Source organism: Callorhinus ursinus, unplaced genomic scaffold (genome assembly GCF_003265705.2).
Source record: "Callorhinus ursinus isolate GAN/ISIS: 27379988/994484 unplaced genomic scaffold, GSC_fseal_2.0 scaffold1, whole genome shotgun sequence".
Lineage (NCBI taxonomy): Eukaryota > Metazoa > Chordata > Mammalia > Carnivora > Otariidae > Callorhinus > Callorhinus ursinus.
In genome coordinates, this window is record NW_027397063.1 from 81,938,764 (window position 1) to 81,954,009 (window position 15,246).

Consider the following 15,246-nt stretch of genomic DNA (forward strand, 5'->3'; position numbering starts at 1 on the left):
TTATCTCACCATATTTTTCTTCTAATTTATTTGTTGAAGAAACCAAGAAATTTAATTGATAAAAGTTCCTGCAGTCTGAATTTTGTTGATTTCATCCCCAAGGTGTATTTTAACCTGCTCTTTTGTCCTTTGTATTTCCTAATAGTTGGACCTACAAACTTCATCAGATCAGGTTCATGTTAGGGTGCAAGACCTCTTCAGAGATAGTGTTGAGTATTTCCATTCAGGAAGCATATAATAACTGGTTGTTTTTTATGATGATACCAGCCATTAATGCTCCATAGTTAGATCTATTCATTAGGAGTGAGAAAATAGTGAAATTCTAATAAAATGATTCCTTCTTTTATTAGCTGAAATCACTTCTATAAAGAGTAAATTCCCTTCATCTACTATTTGGCTACTTAGTTGTATAGTTCATTGAGGAATAGTAGGACAAATTCTTTAGTGCTTACTTTTATTTTTCAGTTTTTAAAACAATGAGTTGAATTCCAGTTATCCTCTGTGACAGAAGAATTTTCTTTTTGACAATTATTAAATTATGAATTTTAACTTGATTTATTTCAATTAATAGAAATTAACTTTATTGATGCTCAAACTGTCCCATCCTACATACTGAGATCTGCAAGTTGGCTTCTGAGTCTTTTTTATATATCCATAGAAGTCTTTGACAAGATGTTCCAGGTTCATCTTGTATAGATTGTTCCCCAGTTTTCCCTCTCTCACTCTGTGTGTGTGTGTTTGTGTATTTGTGTGTTTGTGTATTTGTGTGTTTGTGTGCAGGCATAGGGAATGCTATTTCAAGATCACAATCTGAGCCCTGGAGATGATCTTTGCTACTGGCTTGGTTTTTGTTTTCATAATATTTTTACTGTTTTATTTTGCTACTTCCATTTTAAAATCCAAACCATGGGGTTTTAACTTAATCTCTTCTATCTTGCATCAGAATATCCTTTCTTCCACATTAAAATTGCTGGTTCTCAAGACAGTAGAGATGACAGAATTAGCATATCACAATATTCCTCATCTTCTGTAATCCTTGTTACACAGGTAACAGTCTCAGGATAGCAATAACACTTACCAAAACCAATATGATGACTGTAGGTAATTACAATTTTTGCATATGATTTCCCTATTCTCTTCACATTTTTTAAATACCTGTACTATGTCTACATTGTCAAAGCATATAGCCATTGTATAATGTACTTTCCACCTTATAACCTTCATTTAGCCATAGTTCTTTGAGCAGATATGTATTAAATGCCCATCACCAGTCCTTACATCAATGTCACCTTTCTGCTTGTCTGAAGGTCACTGCTAAATTTATCAGTAAGTGTTCATAGGAACAGTATTACCTGAGCTCTTGAATGTTGATAACTGTTTGCTGGGGCCTTCATACTTGTATTCTAAGTAAAGTCAGTTTATGGCTGAATATAAAAAATCATTGGCTCACATTCTGTTTTCTTAAGCATCTTACATATGTTACTCAGTTTTCTTCTGGCATAAAGCATTGTTTTCAAAAAGTCTGATATAATCTAATTATCTAATGAGAGTCTCCATTATAAGAGACCTAGTCTTTTTACCCGGATGTGAATGCCTGAATAATTTTTTCTTTGATATTCAATAGTCTTCCTAGAATATGTCTTAATGGTAGTCATTTTAAATGTTTTCTCAGATACTGAGTGCACCTTTTCAAAATGTAATTTTAAATCTTTATCTATTACATTGAGAAAGTTTTCTTGAATTGTAGTTTTTATTGTATTCGCTCTGTCCCATTTTGGTTTTCTTTTCTGAAGACTCCATATATACATATGTTGAGTCTTTTGTCTATCTTTTTATTAGTCATGTATTCTTGAATTCTTTTTCTTCTACCTTCTTTTTTCTTTTTGGACATTTTCTCTTCTTCTATTTCACTTTAGACATTTTCTAAGCCTCTTAAGGCATTCTTTGGTCTTGTATTTCTTTCATTTTAATCTCTACTTTTGAAATCATTCTTTCTTTTATTTATAATTCTTTCTTGAATTCTGTTAAAGCATCTCTTAACTTTTCTAATTCTGATTTATGTCATTGTAAGTTGTATTATTTCCTTAATATCTTTTAGTTTATTTAATTTTTATCTTCTAAAAACATTTTAGAACTCCTTAGCTGTTACCTCTTCTTCTATTCTTGTTCTGATAAACATATGTATTTTTTTCATCCCTTTTATATTTTTGTGAGGATTAGGGAGAGGGAAGAAACAAAAACATGTTTTCAATCCACAGTATTTAATCAGCCCATTTTTCTTGTTGGTTTTCTTTTCTTATTGAGTTATAGAAGTTTTCTATCCAACTCAGTTAATTTTTCATTGCTTACACATTTTATAAATATTTACTTTTAGTATGTACCTGTCACTTAAAAAATCTTATTATTTAATTTATTGAGATTTTAATTTCAATTCTTATTCTTTCCTTTATGGTTTATATGGTTTTGTGTCTTGTTTAATAAATTCTTTCCTATTTCAAGGACATGGCAATATTTTCCTATGTGCTCTTCTAAAACATTTAAAATTTGCTTTTCATGTTTATAGCTGTAATTTATGTAGAATTAATTTTTGTATATAGTATAACATAGAGAATATTTCCCCCTTGTAGATAACTGAAGAATTTATCCTTTCCTCTTGATTTGTAATGTTTAACATACACTAAATTGCTCCTTTTTCATAGGTCTGTTTATGAGTTTACAGTTATTCTTCATTTGTTTCTCTTTGAATTGATATTATACAGTTTTAAGTACAGTAGCTTAATAATAACTCTTGAAATATGGTAGGTGAAGTAGTTGCTCCTTCTCCTTTTGCTTCAAAATGATTTTGGCCATTCTTGACCTTTACCCATTTGAGGTCTAAACACAAACACACAAACAAACATACTCTGTGGCAATTTTGATTAGAATAGCTTTGGATTTATGGATAAATTTGAGACTTATTTTTATTTACTTCAATTTTTTCACAAAGCAGACATATACTGTGCTTCCATGGAACATTTCCAGATGAATTTCATAAAGAATATATACATGTAATGATCCCCACATATATATGTAGACAATGCACATTTGCACATCTTTGTATACAGGTGGATTATTTGTAGAAATAGATATGCAAATTAGTGACTGTCAATGTCTCTGGGGAAGAGGACTAAGAAATTGGGATCTGATATGAGAAGGATGTTTACTTTTCACTGTAAAATATCTTATCATATTTGGATTTTTTTAACCTTGTGCATGTATTACTTTTTCTCTTAAGCAATCCCATTTGAAGACTGCACTTGACTCCCTATATCAGCATCTTAATTATGACAGGTGATTGGTGTGAGAATTAGGGAAAATATCATAGTAACAGAACCACATTCTTTTTCCATAATTTCTTTTGTTTAATAAGCACCAGTAACTCAGAAACCTCTAAATAGAAGGTCTAAAGTAATTATCCCTATTTTCTTACTTTGGATGACTATTACATCATTAAAATATTTTAAATGGAAGAAAACAGATTCTTCAAATTTATCTGACAATGTCTCTTGTGCTATGTGTATAGACAAAATGAAGAATTAATCAGTTGCTTGCTAGTAATAAAAGAACAAAGGCATTCACTTTTCTAACATTGGTAGCTCAGTGACTCACATATAATAAAAGGTCCTTGATAAGTGCATCCAAAAGTATTGATAAACTTTTGAGGGTGGTATGTAGTGGTCTGTTGTGGGGTATGATACAGAATCTAGGATATAGTAAGTGCTCAGTAAATGTCAGCTGTTGATTTTCTCAGTATTATATATACTATTTCTGTTAGTACCAAACTTTGTCCTCCACCTGATTCTGCATATTATTTTTTGTAAATTATCTGGGTGATGATAAAAAAGTATGTCTATCATTTTATTGGATTTCATTACTCTGGGATGGATAGAAAGATTTCATAGGCTGGAAAAATATGATGAATCTAATGAAGGTAGAATTTAATAGTGTCCAATATACTGAAGATGAAATAACACTCAAATGATCAAGGACAGGATGAAGGTATAATTTGCTTAACAGCAGTACATGTAGAAATTTTAAGGAGTTTTAATAGGGAGTAGGTCTCAATCTGAATTACTAGTTCATTATGGCCACCAAAGAAGATAACATTACCAAAGTTATATTAAAAGAATACAGTTTCTACAATGAGGAAGTTGTTAGTAGTGCTCTATTAGATAGGGATCAGCCTATACTTGAAGCATTTATTATATACAATCCTAGACATCACACATCTTAAGAAATATAGGTTTGAGAGACTATTAAAAAAACAGTGATCAGAATGGTTAAGACTGGCTATTTTGTATTAAAAATGGGAATTTTTCTTTGAGAAGAAAATGACTCATGGAAGATATGATAGTCTTCAAATATTTGAAAGGAAGTCATGAGATAGAGACTTTATGACTTCCAAAAGAAAAGATAGAATGAAAGGTGAATATAAGGAAGAAATTCCAAATGGTCTCAAAAGTAGCCACCTGTTTTAGAATGCTAGACCAAGGGTGTTCAGTAATAAGGTTCACAGCCACGTACTGGGACTGTGGTAGAAGATTAAGGAATCAGTTAAGTGGCTGGATCAGATGAAATTTAAGCTGGATGTTTCATGTTTGATTTATTTTGGCATAGTACAGTATGTCTTCAGATATGGCTGTATTTATTATTGGGAAGGATTGCCACACACCTGTATTTATTGGTGGACTGGTCAATAGAATTGAACGAATATTGCTGTAACTCAGCAAGTACTGTTTTATGTTTACTATTTTGAGACATATAAAATAGATAAAGTATTGTATAATGATTTGGTACACTGGATAGTACAGAAGGATAGTTTAAGTGTTTAAACCTATCCCAAGCATGGCAATAGTTGTATTTTATTGGCAAGTGTTTAATATTCAGCCCATTGTGTTTAACACTCAGCACATTGGCCCATGGTGAACACCATGTGTTGAATAAATGGACGAGTAATTCTTCTCGTTGCTTGAGTGATGTACGCTAGTTTCTAACCTGACTGAGGAACAGAGGGAGCTGATTCCTAAGGCACCACTTACTCAGATTACCTGGACACATTTCCCACAAATTCTACCTTCTTGGAGAAGGCATAAAGAGCAATGGGAGACGGCATGCAAAGAGAAGCTGCAGGAGGTGGTGGAAAGGTCTCCTCTGGTGCAGGGGAAGTCAACTCCAAGAATGAGACAGAATATTTTCAGGGGAGAGAGAGAAATGTTTTAAGGGGATATTCAAGGAAACTCTAGAACTGGGGCAGTAGGAAGGACTTCAAATTATGGCACTCCATCAGAAAATACTGTTTTCATATAAACATTTACAGAATATATTTGGGACTGTTTTTTGAACTCAGAAATAACATTCTGTAAACTGTAAGGAAATGTAAAAATGTAGTAAAAAAATGTAATCATGTAAAACAACATCAAACCCTATAAAATATCTAAACCCTTTTGTGGAATGTGAAACTCTTTGAATATTGTTTTAAACTGTTTATTTGGTAGTGATGGCTATGTGTGGCCACAGAGACCTGCAAAACAATGACAGTTCTTTTATTTAGCAAATTGGAAATAGTGATCTTTTAGGCTATATTCTGGGAAATTCTATGATGTCTTATTTGTTTAACTGTATTCTTACCTAGGGCTATGTACAGATGAGCGATGCCCATACTTTACTCAGTCCTCCCTACTGAGATCATTGTTGATTGAATAGAACAAGACTAGAAATCTGTCACTCTAGATTTTATTTTTGTTGTTTCCAGTGACACAATTTGAGCGAGGCCTGGATGACGGATTACATTCATTGTCTCATCCTAAATATTATTAATCTTATTTTCTAAGGACAATGGATTATGGGTTAAAGAGATTTATTTAAATCTCTGCTCTCTCGCTCTCTTTTTTTTATAAGCTGCCATACATCTCTACAAAAGAACTATTTGGAGGCAAAAAGTCATTAATTTAAAATTGAGAAGTTTTTCTTCCTTTTTTTCCTCCCTCATTTCCTCACTCTTTCCCTTTTTCTCCTCTCTCTTTTCTCTCTTTTCTGACAAGCTGTTCAATAAGTGTAACCAAGGTCCTGAAATTTACTCTCCCGATTCTTTCCCTGCATCCACCAGAGGTGAACAGACCAGAAACTGTCATTGTTTCCATCAAATCGGAACTGTCAGCACATGTGTGGGCAACACAAAGAAGTTGGAAAGGAACATTTATCTTGGACATGTTATTGTGTATCACACAGAGAGGAAATTATTTCTGAGTTTAAAAATAGTCAACACAACTTGGAAAACATGGAAATATTTATTCATGATAATAAACGTGTTTTAATGAAAGCCATGGATGTCCAAACACAAACTGAATCGTGACACCCAATGGCTTTTTTTTTTTTTACAAAAAGCATGACATATGTCCCATTGATTTGCTAAATGATATGAGTGCAGAAAAGATGAATCAAAAACACTAAAATTCTTTTAAACATACCATCTAATAATAGACATCAACCTTAGACATGGCGTTCAAAAATAGTGCCTTTGCTTTGACTTCATCTGCTGAGTTTTTATTACTAGACCTTTACAAATTTCTTTAAAGCTTTAATTGTTATCATTTCAACACAAAACTGCTAGCACTTTGGCTTGACCTTCTACAGAAGATTAAATTCTATAACATTAGTACATATGTAGTAAAATATACAAAGTCATTTGTAAATATGTGAGTCTGAAAGAGCCATCACAAATATCCAATAAACCACATGCCAAATAGGATATATATATATATATCCTATATATGGTGTGTGTATATATATATATATATATATATATATACACCATGTGGTATATATATAATGGTTGACTAGAAAAAATGATATACTTTCTAATATATGTTTATCCCTAACAACTTCAGACTCATTTTAAATTAAACTTACCTATTTGGAAAAAAGTTAAAGTTTGTTGGAGATTTAAGTTGCTACACTTAAATACTATTAAGTCTGATGCCTAAATAATTATTTGTTGTTTTCCAAAAATTCACCTTACTCTTTTCTAGGAATAGTTTGGACTCATTTGCTGTCATACAAAAAATCAAATTAAATGGAAGAAAAGAACTTTTTAAATAAATTTTCTTACTGGAAATTTGTAACATGGTCATCCTATTGTATCTTTTCAACTAAATTATCAGGATTTGCAAATTTAAAAAAGACAATAAGATTTATAAATAAAATCCCAGGAAGAAAGGCTCTTATACCCTGCACACGGTTATTCCAGTCTGTACACTCCATAACCTTTATCAAGTGGAATTGAATTCTGGCATGCATACAAATACATCAAAGTGCCAGAATAAAGTCAAATCAGAATGCTTTTGAAAGAGAATCAAGTTGGCTACCAAATGTTTCGTATCAGTAGGCTATTCCTTTAGAGACTTCTGATGGAAATTTGAAGTGTATGTTAGCATATCAAGTGCAGGAGAGGTATAAGGCTGTTGGAGAAATTCCCTTAGTTTATTGACTAAAAACCCAAAACAATTGTCTTTAACAGTAAAGCTTGACAAGATAATTAAATGAATGATAACAAAATTTCAGCAGGGAATTGCCCATTAATTGAATTTATTTGGGAGCATGTTTTCACAAGTATAACCAAATTATCTAATTTCCACTTACATTAAAAACTGATAGTCTATAACAACTAATTACTAGAAATGAAGAAAAAGGCCAGTACTTTGAACCAACAACACAGAAGAAAACAAACATCAAAGGATTGCCATGGTATTTGAAAGCTTCCTAAAAATTCCATTCATCATTTTGCCCTGTGAAAATCTTTCAGTGAAACTCGCCAAAGAAAAAAAATCCCAGTAATTTTTATGTAGTAATGCCTTTAAAGCTGAAACACATTTGCCACATTCTTTGTATTTTTTCATGATATTAATAATGCGTGTTGGTATGAGTATGTCAACAGGTGAAATAACTTGAGAAGAGTATTTTATAGATATACCATTTGAGTTTTGGCATTTCTTTTCTGTAAGAAAATGAGTGCAGTGTTTTCCTCTTTCATATCACATATCGTTAATTATTTTTAAAAATTTGGTTGCTGTTTTCATGTTGTACAGATCAAAAAAATCTGAATTAAAGAATCATTATGGTCAAAACTTTTAAATTTGAAATAGGAATGAAATCGTTTCTACTTTACTCAGATTTTCTTCTTTAAGCTGTGAGCATGATCTCTCCAAATTCAAATTGAATAGTTTTAATGCTTTAGAAAATGACTTTCCAATTTCCATAAAGCTAATGATGAGCCTTATGATACATCTGTAGTATTCAACCAGATTTTGTTCATAGTTAACATATTCAATAGAAATTTAAAACTGTGAAATCTATCACTTTCATATTTCTAATCCCATACTCTAGAACAACTTTAATCTGTTGATAAACACCTAGTAATAATTTCATATAACAAAACAATCAAATAAAGTCCATTTTGGCTTAATGTTTGTATAAATTCTAAGGAGCCTTGACTATTTGCCATTTAATCTGAGGGAGGAAAATCTGAATTAATAAGTAATGCCAAAAATATCCTTTTAATTTTGTGACTTACTTTTTCTCTAAAGAAAATTGTCTAAATAAATACTTTTTAAAGATATTGGTTAAAATTTAACAATATTCAAAATATTTCTTGCATTTAAAAATTATGTTTCAGCTTTAAAAACAGTTCTTAATGTTCTGTTTATTGTGGGAAATCATTTTACACTCAGAAAACTAGCTGCTCTAATTATAAAACTAACAACTAACATTCATTCACAATGACTTTATCACAACTTGAGAATAGTAATAAAACCTAGAACTGCTTTCTATCTTCCACAAAGTTGAAACTACATTAATTTAGAAAAAAGACTAGGACTATGCTTTGTTTCCTAAATCATTTCCCTAAATTAATATAACATAGATGTCAGTTATGGCATATACTGGTAGATTGATAGATAAATTTAGAGCAACAGATATGCAGATAGATATAATATGGCCATTAATCTAGAATAGAATGCTTGATTTTGCCAAGTGAAGTAATGCATATGAAAGATTTCACTCATATCTTATTTTGTTGCCACTTGTATTTCTTTTTATCTTTTGTTTAATTGGTGTAATAAAAGACAGTTTTCTGGTTAGCAATATTTCAGACGTTAAGCAATTCTTTTTCTTGGTTTTCATTGGCAGTTCCCAGTCTAAAAGCATAACCACATTAGGCAAAACTGCATGTAGACCGCTCTGAGTTTTGAAGACTTTTCACCTCTAACAGAGATTTTCATTTGAAGTTATAGAGTAATATCTACATTTAATTGATAGTTAATAATTGGGAGGGGGAATTACAAGCAAAGAAATTCCTTGATATAGAAGATTTTATCTTTTAGTGTCAGCTTAATATCTTGTTCAGCACTTTTTAATTCTCTTAGGAGGATAACTTTCTGTCCATTACTTTATGATAGTTTAATCACGCTTATATTATGAACCTAGCTATTCTCGTTCCATGAAATATTGCACATTTATTTCCAACAGGCCTTTTCCTTGATGATGAAAATCAGAACCTGTGTTTCTAACTGAAAACAATTGGCACATTTTATTTCTACAACACTTTCACATAAGAGGTATTTAAAAATACAAAGCTAACATTTTTCATGAGTTCCCAGGCTTATAAATTCATAATGATAAATTTCATCAGTTTCTTCTTAGATAACACTTGCCTTTAAATACACATGTGTTTTCTATAGAAGTTACCTATATGTCTTCAAAAACCCAACTGGTCTAGAAAAATGACTCTCTGAGACAGTCATGTTTCTTTTGTTATTTAAAAAAAGACAAAACAGCAATAAACATTTTAGCTCTTTAATGAGCAAAGATCATGTCTCTTAGCATTGGACTAATAGTCATTATCCAGATTATCTTTATTTCACGCGATGACCAGTGACATGGCCAAGATGTACAAAGTTGTTTCCATCAAGTAGTATACAATTTTTTTTTGTATAATAAGCTTTCATTCTTGAAAAAGAGTAACTGAAAAGAAAGGTTTCTGTTACTGCAGTTAGTTTGTCAGAGAAAGTTCTTTGCATTATCTTACAAACTATCAAAATTGCTAGTCATCTGAAAAAATGTAAAAAAAAATCACATAACTTTAGTCTAATAGAAATATAGTACAGGTAAGAGAGAAAGTATTTATCAGGATGTGCTCTTTAAGTCCATCTCAGTTTTGTTTTAATATAAATGTACATCTGATTACATATACAAACATTTGGAAAGGTCTGTGATATACTGTTACTGGTAAACAACAGGGGGATGAAGAGTTTCCTGTGGTCTTAAAGTATTCATTTAAAATCACACGTATGTGTAAGACTAAAATCCTCCAGGTGTTGACTCTCCTTCTAGGTTCTGAATCTATGTTGTACTCTACTGAGATTGCATGAGTAAATTCCAGTGAGTGAACCTCAGTGAGAAAGATAAGTGATATGAGGAGGGACATTACTGTATATTGAATTCTTATTAGTAAACATTTTGTCATGCAACATGAGTAAATCAATTAACTGAGAACTGTAATCAGAGTGGTAATTTGGGGCATCCTCATATCATAAAAGACTGTTGCAAGTAACTCTTTGGACACACTTCACCTTACCAAAAGGAACAAAATACAGAATAACAAAAACCACAGCAAATTATAGATCCTGTAACACATGTCCAATTAGGGCTGTATTTCTATAAATTATTTAGATTGGAATGAAAAGAACATTAAAAACACAGGAATTTCTTTTTTCCTGGGATTCATATCAGCGAGTATTCACCACTATACCTATGGTTTCTTCAAATACCCTTAATAACTAATACCTCCTATTATCAAAACTACTGTGAATTATTTACTCCTAATTACTTTTGCCCCTTAAAATCTTCTTTAGGCTCTGCCAATTGATAGAGGAAGCTTCTATTAAAGAATCCAATGGGATGAGAAGAATTTTAATTACGGCTTAATCAGCAGCACAGCCACCAAGCATATAAATTATCATGCACATCGTGCTAAAAATATCCAGTTTCCTTTATCCCCACAACTTTATACTGACAGCACTTATGTGATAATGTTGTACCTGCCAGTCTTTAAACTTCTTTGTTTTACTGGCAAATTTCAGCATGAGCCTCCGCTAAGGCCATTAACAGCATTGGTGCTTTGTGTACTTATCCAAATATGTAAATATGGTCTACACATTAAAACGGCTCCAAATAAAAACTGGTGAAAATTATCTGACATTCCATTGGTGTGTCCCTTGTGCATATTCATGGTTGTTTTTTTATTTTTATGTTTTATATTTCAGACATAGTTCTTTCCTGTTTGGTGTTCCACATGCCTAATTCCATTATGTAACATAAATCTTCAAAAAATTAATTCTTGAATGTGAATGAAAAAGTATCATTCAGAACAATTGCTTCAAGCAATTGAAATTCATTTTTAAAGTTGATTTGTTTATATATGTACAATTTATTTTTTTTCAAAACCCCCAAAGTTCTTGATATGTATATTCACATAATATTCCTCCTTATTTAAATAGTAAGAGTCTTGTAGGTTGAAAGCCAAGGAATCTTCAGTAATCTTTTACTGCAATCCATCAAAAAAATAGAGTTTGTTTCTCTTATCTGGCTATACCCTGGTTGTTGAATGTGAATGGGGGTGGGGGTGGGGATGGGGCAGAGTATTGTTCTGTCCTCCAGTAAATGTATTGAATGTGTGTAAGGGTTGAATCCCTGGTATAGTGTTGGGAATCATTGTAATGGTGTTGGGTGTCATTAAGGGAACATCATCAGGTGACCTCCTCATAGCTAGTGTGTAATCTGGGGGACAGGCGGTCCGAAGAACCACCTCATGTGGATGGATGGACTCACATTCATGATCCAAATCAGTGTGCTTCATTTGGAGGGACATGATCTCCTCTTCTTGTGCGTGGGTCAGATCGTTGGTAGTAGTGCGCTGAGGGCTGCATCTCCTATGAACATCATGTCTCCTCTTATCCTTTTTGTAGTACAGGGCTGCAAAGGCAAGGATATTCAGAAACAGCAGTGATGCTCCAACTGCAATAGTGACGCTCAGCTCTGTGGAGTAGTCCCTTTGATCCACTGAAAATGGACTTGGTTGTTGTTTGGGATCATCCTGCTTGGCAGTGGGAAATGCTGATGTGACAGGTACAGAATTCTTTCTTGTAGGTCTGAAAGTGATGTCGGTTGATGGCACTTTAGTTGTTGTCGAGGTATACTGAGAAATGTCATTGAGATTATGCAGATGAGGTACCAGCTCCAACCAGAGGTTCACCTTATTGGCTCTATAATGTTCTTTAACTCTTGGTTTCAATCCAATATGGAGATAGAGTTGATCTTTCTGGGAATATCTGGTCCATGCTACTTCTTCGAAGCGGTTGGGTTTAGTATGGATGAATTTCGTGTCTTGAGGGACTGGTTGATTCGGGTCACTAGGAAAGAAAAAGCACTATGAGAACAAAATTGTTTTATTCTTTTTCTTAATCAAAATAGTACTAGTTTAACATCGAATTGGAGAGGTAATTTAGCAAGTTAGCAAGGCCTTAGACTGTGTTGTTTTTTTGTTTTTTATTTTGTTTTATTATGTTATGTTAGTCACCATACAGTAGTTAGACTGTGTTTTAATAAAAACTGGGTCAATTTAGAAATACAGATCCTATCACAGGCAAGTTAGATGGATGATAATGTAATGAGAGTAAGCCTCATATTCTTGTTCTCTTTGCCCATTTAGAGATGGGCTACTATCTACCCAAAGATTTAAAAATTCATATACATATGCATTGTCTCCTAGGCAAACTAACAAGGACAGCATGGGATACAGGAAAAGACTTGAGTTTTGGAATTGGCAGATGAGGTTTTAAGTCCTAGTAGTGTTACATACAAGATATATGAATATCTATACGAGGATAGGCTCTCATCACTTCAGTCCCTTATTTGCAAAATTGATTAAACTTATTTTGTTTTTTTTAATTACACAAGACTTGTTATTTAGTAGTGATGGTATCATTTTATAGTGCTTTCCAATTTGCAGTATTATTTGCCCTTTGATCCTTATAACTTTTTTAGGTGGACAGGTCAGGTCTTGTTAATTACTGAGTAATGCAACAGAGATAGCAAAGCTTTCTTAGTGAACTTGTAAAAAGTAAGAACTAATAAAGCAATGATTTCTGAAAAGCACCATATGGAATTTTAAATAAAGAAACCTAATATATTATTGTCATGAATTTATTAAATGAAATCACTTGGACACAAAATGTGTATTATTTTAAAATGCTGACAAGGATATTTTTGTTAAATTATAGAAAACTTTATTCCTTAGGTACATACCCAGTTTTGGCAAAATTTGTCCAGTATGTCATTACAACTGCACTCAGCATCACATCATTTTTGGAAAAATTGCAAGGAAATAATTCTGTAGGTCCAATCATGGGGATTCCTAGTACGTAGGGAACTTCATCTCCATGAGCTGCATCAGCCCAAGCTGGAACCTGATCTGTTTGGCAATGATGGTAAAAGGCATAGAAGTATGTAGGTGAACCAAAGTTTGAGTGAAGATCTGCTGTAGCTACAGCTGGTGCTACCCACTGATGGTCTGTAAACAAAGCCAGTAATGTCTTCCTTCTGGTTTCAGGGTTATGACGGTCAGCCCAGTCAGTATACATGAATTTAATGGTTTCTCTCAAAACATCTTTGCCTTCAGGATATCCGTATAAGTTATCAACAAAATTGGAAACAGCGAAGTCAAAATCACTAGCTGATATACCATCATCACTATCTACTATATTTTCAACAAATTTTAACCCTTCCCCTTGGTTAACTCCTAACATTATATCATAGTTGAGAAACTCTCCTTGCTCCATCAATATCTGAGGGTCATCTGGTATTACATCACCATCAATCACAGGTCCAAAGGCTATGTGGTATCGTGCTGGTTGAATATCTTGGTCAACAAGTTCTTTGTAAGGCTTCTTCTGTAGGCATTCCACTAACTCTACTGTATCTGAAACATTGCAACCAACTTTTGTGGCCAACATTCTAGCATATTTTGCAGGTTGGAAACTAACAGCCCAGCTGGAAAGGGCTGTTCCACTTTGAGCTATGGCTCGTTGGAAAAGTCCTATGGGAAAAATAACAAAGAGTTTGAGATGACTTTTGAATAATGTTGTGGTAAACCAGTAACATCTGATATTTTAAATGTGTATATAAAAACCCATATACAACTCAAGAAACAGGAAGATAGAGACATTTTTGCTTAAGAGAAGGTATATAAAGTCATCCCCAGGGTATAAGGAGTCAGAGAGGTAGCCTAAGTCTTACGCTTTGAGTAGCAACTGCTTTAGGGATCAAGAGGTCTAAATTGTTTGGTGTCTCAGAGAGGCAATAAACAAGTAGAGATGGAGAATGTGTAAATATTAGTGGTAAGAAGTCCCAAATATTTTTTTCAATCAACATGTAAACACTCATGTTATTATAAAAGCCAAGCAGATGGGCTCTCTCCCCCCAACTCTTCATTAGACTTTGTATTGTTTTTGGGGAATATTTCTTCCAATTTGGCTGCATGTATCTTCCTTCAAAATGGCTCTGTATGTTTGTTTTATTCAGATTTATTAAAAAAAGAATTGTTGGGAGCTTACACAACTATTGGGGCTGGGGATTTGCTAATACCCTGGGGATGGCCCTGAAGGCACACAGAACAGAATATCACTTTAGACATACTCTTTCCAGCTCTTCATGTCAGACATAGTATGCTGAATATTCATCTTTCAGAAGAAGACATAACATTTGAAGTGTTTTCACTAGGTTAAAGAAAAAACCATCAGCAGAAGGATTCAGTGGGGGGTGATTTAACTTTTTCCACTGTTGAATGTGCACTGCTATATTTTATCATAAAAGATGGAAAATACATGGTCCACTGCTTTTAACTTAATTGCATTTAAGAATTATAAATCATGGTCCCATATGCAGTTTGATAAGAGCTGCATGCCATTCAAATTTACAAATGCACTTTATCTACCCATTAAGGTATTTTCAAATAAATTCTTATTTTAAAAACACAATTTATCTATTTCCTTTAAAAATTACATTTATTATCAATTTCCAAATATAGCTTTGTAGTTCAGTTATTTAAACACATGCTCAATTATTCATATGTGTTAATGAGATAAGAATTCTTTT

The 15,246-nt window shown here is 32.7% G+C and overlaps 1 protein-coding gene across 6 annotated transcripts in view; it reads right to left on the reverse strand.

The window, feature by feature from the left end:
• Positions 1-6,334: 6,334 nt before the first annotated feature.
• NLGN1 (neuroligin 1) overlaps positions 6,335-15,246 on the reverse strand; it is an 835,757-nt gene continuing 826,845 nt past the window's right edge. For all 6 annotated transcript variants that reach the window (XM_073897115.1, XM_073897110.1, XM_073897121.1 and 3 more), the window contains 2 exons: positions 13,399-14,188; positions 6,335-12,503 (listed from right to left, as the gene is read on the reverse strand). In XM_073897115.1, the coding sequence (XP_073753216.1) occupies positions 11,681-12,503; positions 13,399-14,188 (1,613 nt within the window). In that variant the 3' untranslated portion in view covers positions 6,335-11,680. The remainder of the gene's footprint in view (positions 12,504-13,398; positions 14,189-15,246) is intronic.